At 50.1% G+C, this 15009-nt stretch overlaps 1 protein-coding gene across 1 annotated transcript in view; it reads right to left on the reverse strand.

The window, feature by feature from the left end:
- Positions 1-2743: 2743 nt before the first annotated feature.
- Positions 2744-15009, reverse strand: part of LOC146020606 (integrin alpha-M-like) — a 184906-nt gene continuing 172640 nt past the window's right edge. Inside the window, exons 27-31 of the mRNA XM_083153855.1 lie at positions 13331-13414; positions 7097-7210; positions 4904-4996; positions 4531-4641; positions 2744-3022 (exon numbers count right to left, since the gene is read on the reverse strand). Coding sequence (XP_083009981.1) covers positions 2915-3022; positions 4531-4641; positions 4904-4996; positions 7097-7210; positions 13331-13414 — 510 coding nt within the window. The 3' untranslated portion in view covers positions 2744-2914. The remainder of the gene's footprint in view (positions 3023-4530; positions 4642-4903; positions 4997-7096; positions 7211-13330; positions 13415-15009) is intronic.

Genomic DNA, 15009 nt, shown 5'->3' on the forward strand with positions numbered 1-15009 from the left:
GTCAGAAAGCAGGTACACGCCCTAGAAGTGGTTCTCAGCAGTCATAGAGCGGTTACACATCCTAGGTGGTTCTCAGCTGTCAGAGAGCGGGCACACATCCTAGCGGTGGTTCTCAGCTGTCAGAGAGCGGGCACACATCCTAGAGGTGGTTCTTAGCTGTCAGAGAGCGGACACACATCCTAGTGGTGGTTCTCAGCTGTCAGAGAGCAGGAACACATCCTAGCGGTGGTTCTCAGCTGTCAGAGAGCGGGCACACATCCCAGAGGTGGTTCTCAGCTGTCAGAGAGCGGGCACACATCCTAGAGGTGGTTCTCAGCTGTCAGAGAGCAGGTACACATCCTAGAGGTGGTTCTCAGCAATCAGAGAGCAGGTACACATCCTAGAGGTGGTTCTCAGCAGTCACATAGTGGCACACATCCTAGCGGTGGTTCTCAGCTGTCAGAGAGCGGGCACACATCCCAGAGGTGTTTCTCAGCTGTCAGAGAGCGGGCACACATCCTAGAGGTGGTTCTCAGCAGTCAGAGAGCAGGTACACATCCTAGCGGTGGTTCTCAGCTGTCAGAGAGCAGGCACACATCCTAGCGGTGGTTCTCAGTTGTCAGAGAGCGGGCACACATCCCAGAGGTGGTTCTCAGCTGTCAGAGAGCGGGCACATATCCTAGAGGTGGTTCTCAGCAGTCAGAGAGCAGGTACACATCCTAGCGGTGGTTCTCAGCTGTCAGAGAGCGGGCACACATCCCAGAGGTGGTTCTCAGCTGTCAGAGAGCGGGCACTTATACTATAGCTGGTTCTCAGTGGTCAGATAGTGGCACACATCCTAGAGGTGGTTCTCAGCAGTCAGAGAGCGGGCACACATACTATAGCTGGTTCTCAGTGGTCAGATAGTGGCACACATCCTAGAGCTGATTCGTAGCCTCTCACCACACACACACACACACACACACACAGACCCGGACGCGGAGTTCCACTCCCTTATTACCATTCTGTGCTCACCTGCAGATACAGGGACTCAGGTTTGAGTTTAGTTTTTAATAATTTATTTGAAAAGAAAGTGTTTAAACGTGGTTTCATTCGGATCCCTGTCAGATAAAAACATTTTGGGGCATTCAACAAATAAACCCCAACTGGCGTTCTAATGATATCGAAGTCCGCCTCGCCAAGGCAGAGATGCAATGGATATATAAGTTGAAGACCTTGGTTCCTGCAGGTCTGAATGGTGACTTCGAAATAAAATGGTTTCTTTAACTTCTTTCTTTTTTTTTTAGTGGTGCTGCACTCTGTCACTTTAAATGCATTTTAAACAAATAGTGTTTTTAATGTTTTTATGAAATCAGTATATATGCTGCACATTGTCACTTTAGTAATACCTTTAATTATTCTGCATGTTTTTATATGTTCTTATATGTATTTGTTAAAAACTCTGATATGCTGCTTTCCGTTTTTATTTTCTTTTGGTTATATGGACATTGAAATAATGAACATTTGCCCAAAATGTCCGTGCGTTTCAAAGGACAGGAAACTGAATAGGTGGAACGCAAACCAGGAAATAGACGTGAGACGCATATCAACGGCAGAAAGAATATGACTGCTTCCGGCTTCTGACAAGAATATACGTCACGTCCGGAATGTCCAGCCGGAAACAACGGCTGCACGGGATTATTCTGATTGTGAACGGGGGATTTAAGAGCCGCCCCGTTCGTGGATGACAATACGCTTCTGAGGAAGGGCTCTGTTAGCCCGAAAGCGCGCTTAAGCTTTTGTCATCACCGAACGGACCGGACCTGGGGGAGCCGCTGTGGACGTTTGGGAAACCTTCTGCTGCAATTGTGGTCAGACCGGCCGGTTTTCGTTCTACCCAGGATTGGGTGATATGTGTTTTTATCTTTTTATTATGTGAGTGCAACATTAAAACCTGTTATATCTTTAAACAAAACGGTATTGTACTATCCAGTTCTGTTACCAGCCCTACAGGTTTGGGTAATTGGAGGAGGAGGAAAAAACCAGATTTCATCTAAAAGACCCCTGACATGCGCATTTGTGATCTACTTTTGTGAGTGCACTGTTTGAGTTACAAACAACCCGAATTGCCATACAATATCACACTATGGTTTTGTTTTGTTGCTTTTGTTTCTGAGCTATTTTAGATCATTTAATCTGGACTTATACAAACCAATAATTTGTGTAAGTGTTATTCCATTTCGCCAACCAACCCTTTTTGTCCTATACTGCAATTATACAGAGACATGAAGATAGGAGAAAATACTCATAGAAAGAACGTGCCAAAGATATCTATCTATCTATCTATCGAAGATATGAGTGCCTACTAGTGGGCTAGGGGTGTTATGACACCCCAAGTTTATGCCAATGGGTATATAAAACGAATACGTATCTGACATAGTTATCATCAGTTCTAGGACCACCACGTGACTGATTCATGGAAGATAAAACCATACATATAATACAGTGTATATAACCTTATTAGGAACACACTGGTCCCATAACAATCAACACAATGGGAATACCAAGGTTTAAAATACACAGATTTAATGCAGACAAATGGTTAAAAAACACACCTATGACATCATCAGATATATATATATATATATATATATATATATATATATATATACATACAGTATTAGCACACTGCTGGTGTTCCGCGTGAGGGGGAGACACAGGGTATTAGGACCAGGGCTGCAGGAACCCTGTAACGGGATAATGGGCAGATGAGTGTGGGGGGGGGGCTTTTTCGCTGCTTACACCTTAGGGTATACAGCTGATGGGTGTAAATGTCATGGCTGCTGGGCACACACAGTGGGCAGAGGATAGAGAAGGCATCAGCCACAAGTAGGTAGGTTATAGCTATTAGGTAGATGGTGATGATGAGCGTTCGTATAACAGGGCCTCATCCTCCTCACTCCGGGCCCCCAGTGATTTGTGGTTCCTGAGTCGCCTCATTTCCTGCGTCTCCTTCTCCGGGATTATCCAGCATCTGTTTGTACTGGCGCTTGAAGAACCCGAGCTGTAGAGAGAGAACACTACTGTATATATAAACTGCAATAAGAGGAACACATGATCCCTCTGCTGCAGCCTACAGCCAGCTCCTGTAACTGGCCCTGCACACTGGTAACTGACACTGCACGCTGGTAGCTGACACTGCATGCATGGAATTTATTATTGTCTTATTACCTAGGTACCATCTTATTGCATTGTTGCATTTACTCTCTTTTGATATTATTAGTTACGGTTCCATCTGGTGTATTGTTACATTTATTACTCAGTACTGAGGGTGCATGTACATTACTCAGTTTCTCTTGCGGTACCCTGCCTCCTGTAGCAGCCTTGTATTCTGTAAGACCAGGCGGCACCGGGGTTGAGGTGGAAATAATCTACCTCTTTGAACGTAGCTGTTATTGGTGAAGCCTAGTTTGCAGGAGGCAATCAGGACAGCAAGGTGTCCGCAATGGAGGGCTGCTGCTTGCTCTTCCTAACATGAAGATGGGATGTTGCCCATAGCAACCAATTATATTATTTTTCTTATTTATATAGCACCTTCTAGAAGATAATATATAGAATCTGGTTGGTTGCTATCGGCAACATGCAATCTTCAGTAGCACTCCCATCTTAGTACATGATCTCACACACAGACACACACAGAGGGGTACATTTACAGTCATCTTTCTCCTTTCCGGGTCCCCACAAGGGAGGAAAAGGAGAGCCGTCAGCAACGGACACCTACGCAGCTAAAGATAATCACCGTCCTTACAAAAAATACTAGTTAGAGGCATACCTGGAAGAAACTGAAGTATCTGGGAGATTTGAAGTACAATGCAGGGTAGCGGGGGATTTATGGCAAATACAGGAGCCTCCTGCAGGATGGGGAGATCAGGCAGCTATGTACTCTGGGGGGATAATAATGATGTCATGCAGTTCTCCTCTGGGGATATATTGCACAGTATCGGACATCATTGTCAGTATAAGTATATTTATAATGGTCTGAGCCATACTCACTACTCTCCTAGATCCTGTGAGCCTCCCAATTTATAGGGTAGTCCCCGCACCCCTGGAAGAATGGGCCCCCTCTGGCATTCTGCCCGCTTACTAATGAATGAGGAGAAGAGTAACGGGTCCATGTGGAATGGGCAGGGCCTAATAACTCGCGTGCTCCGGCCCCACCACAGGCCAGCTGTGATGAATCATGTTCATTCCAGATTTCGAGGGGGCTGCTGTGACCCATCTTGATGTGACACACAGGTCACAGTGTTGGGGTACGCATATACATTTTAGGGCGATAACCGGTGACTCACACGGATCCCCACTTGTGACTGGACTGGCGTTACTGGACGCTACTGGTAGATTCGCACATAGGACACTATTGCGCCGTGAACATACGATAGCTGGAGATGATGCTTGGCAGAGCCTTATGCCGTCACATCAGGAGAGATGAGGTTAATGACTTAGTACTTTGGGTTAGAGGGCTGCACCCATCCACATTTCCTACGTGGTCCAACGTTTCACAGCGGCATTTACCTTGTACAGTGCGGCGGCTATCAGCGCCAATAACACCAGACCTCCGACGCTGCTGCCGATTATTATAGGGGCGTAATTATAGGCAATGTAGACCTCCAGCACGGTCTGCGCCTGCAAGAGATAACACAAAGAGGCACTGACAATAGGAGCGACTTACTATGGTGCAAAGAAGGAAGGACTGCCCCACGTAATCAGGCGAGAGAGGGAACTAGTATATCGAATACATCGGCACAAATCACAAACACAACCGTGAGTCCGTATTACTGGCCAGGAGCCTCCAGGAAACCACACGAGTGCCACCCAGTCTGGGCATATACCCACAGGCTGAACTATACAGGGACTAGTAGATACATAAATCTGGCTGGTACTGTACCTGGGCTCTAATGAAACGCTGGCTCTGGTGATACAGGCTGGAATTATATTTGATTTCTGCTGAACTCTGCAGAGAGATCTTCTGCTGTTCTGTCTGAGACCGGAGAGATGTGTTATCATTTAATATAGACATATCACATTTCATGCATCTCTTGTTCTAGATATATCTATGGTACTTATGAGTTATCTGGGCGCCCGATTTTTTGATTGTATGCCTTAAGTTAAGGCATACAATCAGATGCGATGCGATGCGATATCGCATCGCATCGCATCGCATGCGACCATCGGATGCGATGACCCCATTTTTCCATAGGAATCAATGTTAAAATGGACAGAGTCCATTTTAACATGGAATTCAATGGGAAAAAGGGGTCCTCTTCATACCCCTACTATCCAAGTGGGCATGGAGTTGGATATAAACCTGTGGCGAGCGTAGCGAGCCACCGAGCCCGAAGCGTGGCGAGCGAAGCGAGCCCCGCGAGGGGACGGTATTCTATGTCCCCTCGCGGGGCTCGCTACGCTCGCCACGCTTCGGGCTCGGTGGCTCGCTACGCTCGCCACAGGTTTATATCCAACTCCATGCCCACTTGGATAGTAGGGGTATGAAAAGGACCCCTTTTCCCCATTGAATTCCATGTTAAAATGGACTCTGTCCATTTTAACATTGATTCCTATGGAAAAATCGGGTCATCGCATCGCATCGCATCGCATCCGATGGTCGCATGCGATGCGATGCGATGTGCCCGATCCGACCCGATTTAGAAATCGGGCACCCGGATAACTCATAAGTACCATATCTATTAGTAAAAGCTGTGAGAGGGAACGTTACTAAGCCACCCATCACCAGTCTGTTCGGCCTAAGAGCTTGGCACGTTTAGCTACAGTAGCTGCCGAGTTCTCAGGATTCATATTTCCTGATGGTGAAGTCATACGCATTTGGCTGCCGGTAATCGGGACGACCCTGAAGCATGGCGTAGATCAGTCAGATCTGTGTGCAGCTTCTCGGTGTAAAAATAAGAAAAACTAAATAATTAAATTAAATAGGAGCTCATGCTAAATTCTTAACATGGAAGTCTATGGAGATGCACACAGCCTATCAGGGGTGGAACTCCTATTGAGATCACGTGATAGGCTGAGGGGAGTCCCATTGACTGACATGTTTACACATGCAGCTCCTCCGATCTACCCCTTGGATTGCAAACTTCGGACCAAAGAGGACCGATCTACACTGGAGGAGGCGAGTAAAATTATTGTCTACAGCTCCATACTGGATTCTACTGGACACGTTTTCTGAACCTAAGTGTCAAGATAGGTTAATATACAGTATGTATGCATGCATGTAATTATAGTGTGTGCATGTAAGTAAATAAAGTTATACTTTATTCAGTGTTTGTTTTTGCTGTGGGACTACAAGTCCCAGTGGGCTCTTTAATGCCCCACATGCAGGGACTTGTGGTTCTCTAAGTCTGTGCATGCGGTGGAGGCTTGCTGTAACTTTTAGTTCCACAGCAGAACCTAATATTTTATTTTAACCCTTAATTTTTACACTTAATCTGCCAACTCAGCACCCACCTCCCAGGTATGTCGGGGATAGCTGACCAGCCACAGTCTAATGCTTTGGTCACAAGACATGACATAATAAGTGTCCCCCAAACTGTGGCATTACCCTGATGGCCGTTGAAGCGCGGTGATGGCTCCAAAACTATGGGGGACCCCTACTTCTTTACCCGTGGGGCAGGGGGGGGGGGGGGGGGGACGGACTGACGGACTCCTCACCGCTTTTTTAAACTATTACATTTTTGGCCTATTTTTTACACAAAAGGAGCATCGCGCAGATCTGACTGATCCATGCAGGCTTCAGCAAACACCAATGGAAAATGTGGCACATTTCTAGTCGTATACTGAGCTGAATTCGCACCAAAATTCAGCAATAGGAATGTTCTATCGATGGTCTCTATCGATGGTCTCTCCATTCGTTCATAAAAATGTCCACTCGCCGAATGCTGCCCATTGAAGTTTGCAGACTGTCCCATCCGCGAATAAGATTGTATACATACAAATGGGCGCATTAATACCAATTCCATCTTAGTACATTTCCCCCTGAGTCTATTCTAAGTCACCGCAGGATGTCACACACACAAAACATACACTGGCATAGATACACAGATACACTATCCAGGGCACATGTTACCACCTGGGCGGTCCATGCTTTAGTCACGGAGCCACTGATTGTGAAGATGACCGATGTCCGAGAGCCCAGATCAGCGATGTCACAGACAGTTCTGAGACAAGACGCCACCGAACAGTTCTGAGGAATGAGATAAAAGGGGGGTTAGATTTTTGGATCAGAAAATGAAGGGACCTCAGTAGGTCTTCCTGACAGGGTGCACTCTATTGTCAGAGCACAGTCACATGAGAACTTAGACAGTATTACCTGTACTGTCACCACCTGTGACAATGACATAGGACCAGCCTGACACAATTGCACAGGCCGCTCAGCGAGAGATTATTGTGCAGTTACGTGATCTTGTGATATAAAAGCCTCCTTACAGACTGGGACTGAGTGTATAACAAAGACTAATGAAGAATCCTTTATTTACAAAAGGTGCACAATGCTAAATGATGCCTGGGTATGCGGGATTGGTGAGATACCTTATATGCCTGAAACTATACTGAGGGATTTCCAAATTGCACCGAACCATTCACTACACTTCACTCATTTTTAATGATTTTGCAAGCTCCTAGCAATTATAAGGAAAAAACTATTTTTGTCTAAACCAGACGAAATACGGTGCGGCTTTATTCTCTGCTGTTGTCAGAATACACCTGGTGGTTTTAATAATCTGCGACTGGGTTTACTTCCATTGTGACCCAGGCACTGGATGCATTTACTAACCTGGTCTAGCTGGGCACCAGGTCTGCAGTGGTAATAACTGTGTGGCCACAGTATACAAGAAGGAAGGCACACGTACATAGGAACTACACCAGAAGCCATAGGGTCACCTTAGTGATTGAGCTTCCGGTACTGCTTTTCTAGCACGGCGCCCGCGATCTACATGGTATGGGTGGGGCTGATATCTCAAGCATCTCATGCATCTTATGTGTTTGTGCAGCATAAGATGCATGAGATGAGGCAATCGACGCGATCGACGAGATTTTTACATTGGAATCAATGTGAAATGGTCACTGAGACCCAATGTTACATTTATTCCAATGTAAAAAGCCCCCAAAACCCCAATTTTAATTGCTAACCCCCCCCTCATGGGTTAAAATGGCCCCCCCATTGTTAACGCCACCCCACTATTGACGCCAACCCGAAGCGTGGCGAGCGCAGCGAGCCCGTGAGGGGCGGCAGTACGCGTCCTCCAACCTTTTCATACCCCCACTATCCATGTCGGCGTGGAGTTGATTATAAATAGTGTGGCGAGCGCAGCGAGCCACCGAGCCGGAAGCGTGGCGAGCGCAGCGAGCCCCGCGAGGGGACGCGGAATAAATGTAAAGTAGTCCGCGTCCGCTCGCCACACTTCGGGCTCGGTGGCTCACCAAACTATATAGAATCAACTCCACGCCGACGTGGATAGTGGGGGTATGAAAAGGTCGGAGGACGCGTACCGCCGCCGCTCGCCACGCTTCGGGTTGGCGTTGATAGTGCTGGGGGCGTTAACAATGGTTATTGGGGGCTCACAATTTTTTATCTCATGGATCTCATGCATCTTATGGATGCATAAGATCCATGAGATTAAAAAAATTGGGTCCATCGCGTTGATTGTATGCCTTAAGTACCTTAGACTTAAGGCATACAATCAATGAGACGGTCACTGTGCTAGGAAAGCAGTACCAAGCTTCCTTCTTAGCTGTCTGCTGGAATATGTAACAACCTTAACAAACAGAAAAAGGCCATGTAGATTGCCGCAGGAACCAGTCCATCCATATATAGGAATCCCGTGCAGCGTAGTGGAAGAAAAACATAACTAGCAATAATGCAATAACTAAATTCCTCTACAAAAGGAAATCCGGGAGGTGGTCCTGAGAAAGCAGACCATCCAGGGAATGGAAACTCAAGCAGGGAGATCTGAGACAGAAGAAAACCAATACCCATTTGCCCCACTGCCTTCAAGCACCCAGGTTATTACTCATGGACAGGCATCAACCTGGGAGTTTGCTTAGTGGGAAAAGGTGCCAAAAAATCCTGAGAAATCAGTAAATACAGCCCATGTAGCTTGCAGGGTTGGACCCGGAATAAGGGGAAGTGTAAACAGATAACACAGGTCATCCAGCCCAGGATCAGTTAACAACATGATGATTGGTCAAGAATGGTGGAGACCAGAATGGTGTCTGTGGACAGCTGTGACCAGGGAGGGAGAGATTACTGCCTCCTTGTATGGTCCGGACCATCCCTGCTTCATATGGGGAGGCTGTACTCTCTGTGCAGACACCCTCCCAACATATTACCGAATGGACTGCCGCTGCAGTATGGGGAATAGCTCAATGTTACCGGATGGACTGCCCCCGCAGAACGGGGAATAGCTCAATGATACCGGATAGACCGCCCCCGCAGTACGGGTAATAGCTCGATGTTACCGGATGGACTGCCCCCGCAGTACGGGTAATAGCTCAATGTTACCGGATGGACTGCCCCCGCAGTACGGGTAATAGCTCGATGTTACCGGATGGACCGCCCCCGCAGTATGGGGAATAGCTCAATGTTACCGGATGGACTGCCCCCGCAGTACGGGTAATAGCTCGATGTTACCGGATGGACTGCCCCCGCAGTAGAGGTAATAGCTCAATGTTACTGGATGGACTGCCCCCGCAGTAGAGGTAATAGCTCGATGTTACCGGATGGACTGCCCCCGCAGTACGGGTAATAGCTCGATGTTACCAGATGGACTGCCCCCGCAGTACGGGTAATAGCTCAATGTTACCGGATGGACTGCCCCCGCAGTACGGGTAATAGCTCGATGTTACCGGATGGACCGCCCCCGCAGTATGGGGAATAGCTCAATGTTACCGGATGGACTGCCCCCGCAGTACGGGTAATAGCTCGATGTTACCGGATGGACCGCCCCTGCAGTATGGGGAATAGCTCAATGTTACCGGATGGACTGCCCCCGCAGTACGGGTAATAGCTCGATGTTACCGGATAGACTGCCCCCGCAGTAGAGGTAATAGCTCAATGTTACCGGATGGACTGCCCCCGCAGTAGAGGTAATAGCTCGATGTTACCGGATGGACTGCCCCCGCAGTACGGGTAATAGCTCGATGTTACCGGATGGACTGCCCCCGCAGTACGGGTAATAGCTCGATGTTACCGGATGGACTGCCCCCGCAGTACGGGTAATAGCTCGATGTTACCGGATGGACTGCCCCCGCAGTAGGGGTAATAGCTCGATGTTACCGGATGGACTGCCCCCGCAGTACGGGTAATAGCTCGATGTTACCGGATGGACTGCCCCCGCAGTACGGGTAATAGCTCGATGTTACCGGATGGACTGCCCCCGCAGTACGGGTAATAGCTCGATGTTACCGGATGGACTGCCCCCGCAGTAGGGGTAATAGCTCGATGTTACCGGATGGACTGCCCCCGCAGTAGGGGTAATAGCTCGATGTAAAAGGATGGACCGCCCCCGCAGTAGGGGTAATAGCTCAATGTTACCGGATGGACAGCCCCCGCAGTAGGGATAATAGCTCGATGTTACCGGATGGACTGCCCCCGCAGTAGGGGTAATAGCTCGATGTTACCGGATGGACAGCCCCCGCAGTACGGGTAATAGCTCGATGTTACCGGATGGACTGCCCCCGCAGTAGAGGTAATAGCTCAATGTTACTGGATGGACTGCCCCCGCAGTAGAGGTAATAGCTCGATGTTACCGGATGGACTGCCCCCGCAGTACGGGTAATAGCTCGATGTTACCGGATGGACTGCCCCCGCAGTACGGGTAATAGCTCAATGTTACCGGATGGACTGCCCCCGCAGTACGGGTAATAGCTCGATGTTACCGGATGGACCGCCCCCGCAGTATGGGGAATAGCTCAATGTTACCGGATGGACTGCCCCCGCAGTATGGGTAATAGCTCGATGTTACCGGATGGACTGCCCCCGCAGTAGAGGTAATAGCTCAATGTTACCGGATGGACTGCCCCCGCAGTAGAGGTAATAGCTCGATGTTACCGGATGGACTGCCCCCGCAGTACGGGTAATAGCTCGATGTTACCGGATGGACTGCCCCCGCAGTACGGGTAATAGCTCGATGTTACCGGATGGACTGCCCCCGCAGTACGGGTAATAGCTCGATGTTACCGGATGGACTGCCCCCGAAGTAGGGGTAATAGCTCGATGTTACCGGATGGACTGCCCCCGCAGTAGGGGTAATAGCTCAATGTAAAAGGATGGACCGCCCCCGCAGTAGGGGTAATAGCTCAATGTTACCGGATGGACAGCCCCCGCAGTAGGGATAATAGCTCGATGTTACCGGATGGACTGCCCCCGCAGTACGGGTAATAGCTCGATGTTACCGGATGGACAGCCCCCGCAGTAGGGGTAATAGCTCGATGTTACCGGATGGACTGCTCCCGCAGTAGGGGTAATACCTCAATGTTACCATATGGACTGCCCCCGCAGTACGGGTAATAGCTCGATGTTACCGGATGGACCGCCCCCGCAGTAGGGGTAATACCTCAATGTTACCGGATGGACCGCCCCCGCAGTAGAGGTAATAGCTCAATGTTACCGGATGGACCGCCCCCGCAGTAGGGGTAATAGCTCAATGTTACCGGATGGACTGCCACCGCAGTACGGGTAATAGCTCGATGTTACCGGATGGACTGCCCCCGCAGTACGGGTAATAGCTCAATGTTACCGGATGGACTGCCCCCCGCAGTACGGGTAATAGCTCGATGTAAAAGGATGGACCGCCCCCGCAGTAGGGGTAATAGCTCGATGTTACCGGATGGACCGCCCCCGCAGTAGGGGTAATAGCTCAATGTTACCGGATGGACCGCCCCCGCAGTACGGGTAATAGCTCGATGTTACCGGATGGACTGCCCCCGCAGTACGGGTAATAGCTCAATATTACCGGATGGACTGCCCCCGCAGTACGGGGAATAGCTCAATGTTACCGGATGGACTGCCCCCGCAGTAGGGGTAATAGCTCAATGTTACTGGATGGACTGCCCCTGCAGTACGGGGAATAGCTCAATGTTATCGGATGGACCGCCCCCGCAGTACGGGGAATAGCTCGATGTTACCGGATGGACCGCCCCCGCAGTACGGGGAATAGCTCAATGTTACCGGATGGACTGCCCCCGCAGTACGGGGAATAGCTCAATGTTACCGGATGGACCGCCCCCGCAGTAGGGGTAATAGCTCGATGTAAAAGGATGGACCGCCCCCGCAGTACGGGTAATAGCTCAATGTTACCGGATGGACCGCCCCCGCAGTAGGGATAATAGCTCGATGTTACCGGATGGACTGCCCCCGCAGTATGGGTAATAGCTCGATGTTACCGGATGGACTGCCCCCGCAGTAGGGGTAATACCTCAATGTTACCGGATGGACTGCCCCCGCAGTACGGGTAATAGCTCGATGTTACCGGATGGACTGCCCCCGCAGTACAGGTAATAGCTCGATGTTACCGGATGGACCGCCCACGCAGTAGGGGTAATACCTCAATGTTACCGGATGGACCGCCCCCGCAGTAGGGGTAATAGCTCAATGTTACCGGATGGACTGCCCCCGCAGTACGGGTAATAGCTCAATGTTACCGGATGGACTGCCCCCGCAGTACGGGTAATAGCTCGATGTAAAAGGATGGACCGCCCCCGCAGTAGGGGTAATAGCTCGATGTTACCAGATGGACCGCCCCCGCAGTAGGGGTAATAGCTCAATGTTACCGGATGGACCGCCCCCGCAGTAGGGGTAATAGCTCGATGTTACTGGATGGACTGCCCCCGCAGTACGGGTAATAGCTCAATGTTACCGGATGGACTGCCCCCGCAGTACGGGTAATAGCTCGATGTTACCGGATGGACTGCCCCCGCAGTATGGGGAATAGCTCAATGTTACCGGATGGACTGCCCCCGCAGTAGGGGTAATACCTCAATGTTACCGGATGCACAGCCCCAGCAGTACGGGTAATAGCTCGATGTAAAAGGATGGACCGCCCCCGCAGTACGGGTAATAGCTCGATGTAACCGGATGGACTGCCCCCGCAGTAGGGGTAATACCTCAATGTTACCGGATGGACTTCCCCCCGATAACCCCATGTTGACCTTTTGACTGTCGACCTTCCCCATGTCGGCCCAATGCTTGTAGATCCAATGACCGTATCCCGTATCAGCTGGATGACAGTGACTGACAGATAAATCTGGCAGAATGTCAGCTCTTTGGGCCAGGTTGTAGGACAAGAACTCAGAAGCCGGCACTTACCAGAGTTGTGGTAGCTTTCAGGAGCTCCTGGTAGTTTGTGGGTCCCGGGGTCTCACCCAGTGCGGTGCAACGAGTGACCTGCACCTGCAATAAACATTAATGTTACATATTATTTACCATTACCTGTGCGCACGGTGACGCCATGTGTGATAGAGGAAGGTGATGCTGGGACCAGTAGTGCGCACAGTGACGCCATGTGTGATAGAGGAAGGTGATGCTGGGACTAGTATTGCGCACGGTGACGCCATGTGTGATAGAGGAAGGTGATGCTGGGACCAGTAGTGCACACGGTGACGCCATGTGTGATAGAGGAAGGTGATGCTGGGACCAGTAGTGCGCACAGTGACGCCATGTGTGATAGAGGAAGGTGATGCTGGGACTAGTATTGCGCACGGTGACGCCATGTGTGATAGAGGAAGGTGATGCTGGGACCAGTAGTACGCACGGTGACGCCATGTGTGATAGAGGAAAGTGATGCTGGAACTAGTATTGCGCACGGTGACGCCATGTGTGATAGAGGAAGGTGATGCTGGGACCAGTAGTGCGCACGGTGACGCCATGTGTGATAGAGGAAGGTGATGCTGGGACCAGTAGTGCGCACGGTGACGCCATGTGTGATAGAGGAAGGTGATGCTTGGACCAGTAGTGCGCACAGTGACATCATGTGTGATAGAGGAAGGTGATGCTGGGCCCAGTAGTGCGCACGGTGACGCCATGTGTGATAGAGGAAGGTGATGCTTGGACCAGTAGTGCGCACAGTGACATCATGTGTGATAGAGGAAGGTGATGCTGGGACCAGTAGTGCGCACGGTGACGCCATGTGTAATAGAGGAAGGTGATGCTGGGACCAGTAGTGCGCACGGTGACATCATGTGTGATAGAGGTAGGTGATGCTTGGACTAGTAGTGCGCGCGGTGACGCTAGGTGTGATAGAGGAAGGTGATGCTGGGACTAGTAGTGCGCACGGTGACGCAATGCGTGATAGAGGAAGGTGATGCTGGGACTAGTAGTGCGCACGGTGACGCCATGTGTGATAGAGGAAGGTGATACTGGGACCAGTAGTGCGCACGGTGCTGCCATGTGTGATAGAGGAAGGTGAAGCTGGGACCAGTAGTGCGCACGGTGACGCCATGTGTAATAGAGGAAGGTGATGCTGGGACCAGTAGTGCGCACAATGACATCATGTGATAGAGGAAGGTGATGCTGGGACCAGTAGTGCGCACGGTGACGCCATGTGTGATAGAGGAAGGTGATGCTGGGACCAGTAGTGCGCACGGTGACATCATGTGTGATAGAGGAAGGTGATGCTGGGACCAGTAGTGCACACGGTGACGCCATGTGTGATAGAGGAAGGTGATGCTGGGACCAGTAGTGCGCACAGTGACGCCATGTGTGATAGAGGAAGGTGATGCTGGGACTAGTATTGCGCACGGTGACGCCATGTGTGATAGAGGAAGGTGATGCTGGGACCAGTAGTACGCACGGTGACGCCATGTGTGATAGAGGAAAGTGATGCTGGAACTAGTATTGCGCACGGTGACGCCATGTGTGATAGAGGAAGGTGATGCTGGGACCAGTAGTGCGCACGGTGACGCCATGTGTGATAGAGGAAGGTGATGCTGGGACCAGTAGTGCGCACGGTGACGCCATGTGTGATAGAGGAAGGTGATGCTTTGACC

The sequence above is a fragment of the Crinia signifera genome, chromosome 7 (assembly GCF_055691185.1).
Source record: "Crinia signifera chromosome 7, ASM5569118v1, whole genome shotgun sequence".
NCBI classification, from domain to species: domain Eukaryota; kingdom Metazoa; phylum Chordata; class Amphibia; order Anura; family Myobatrachidae; genus Crinia; species Crinia signifera.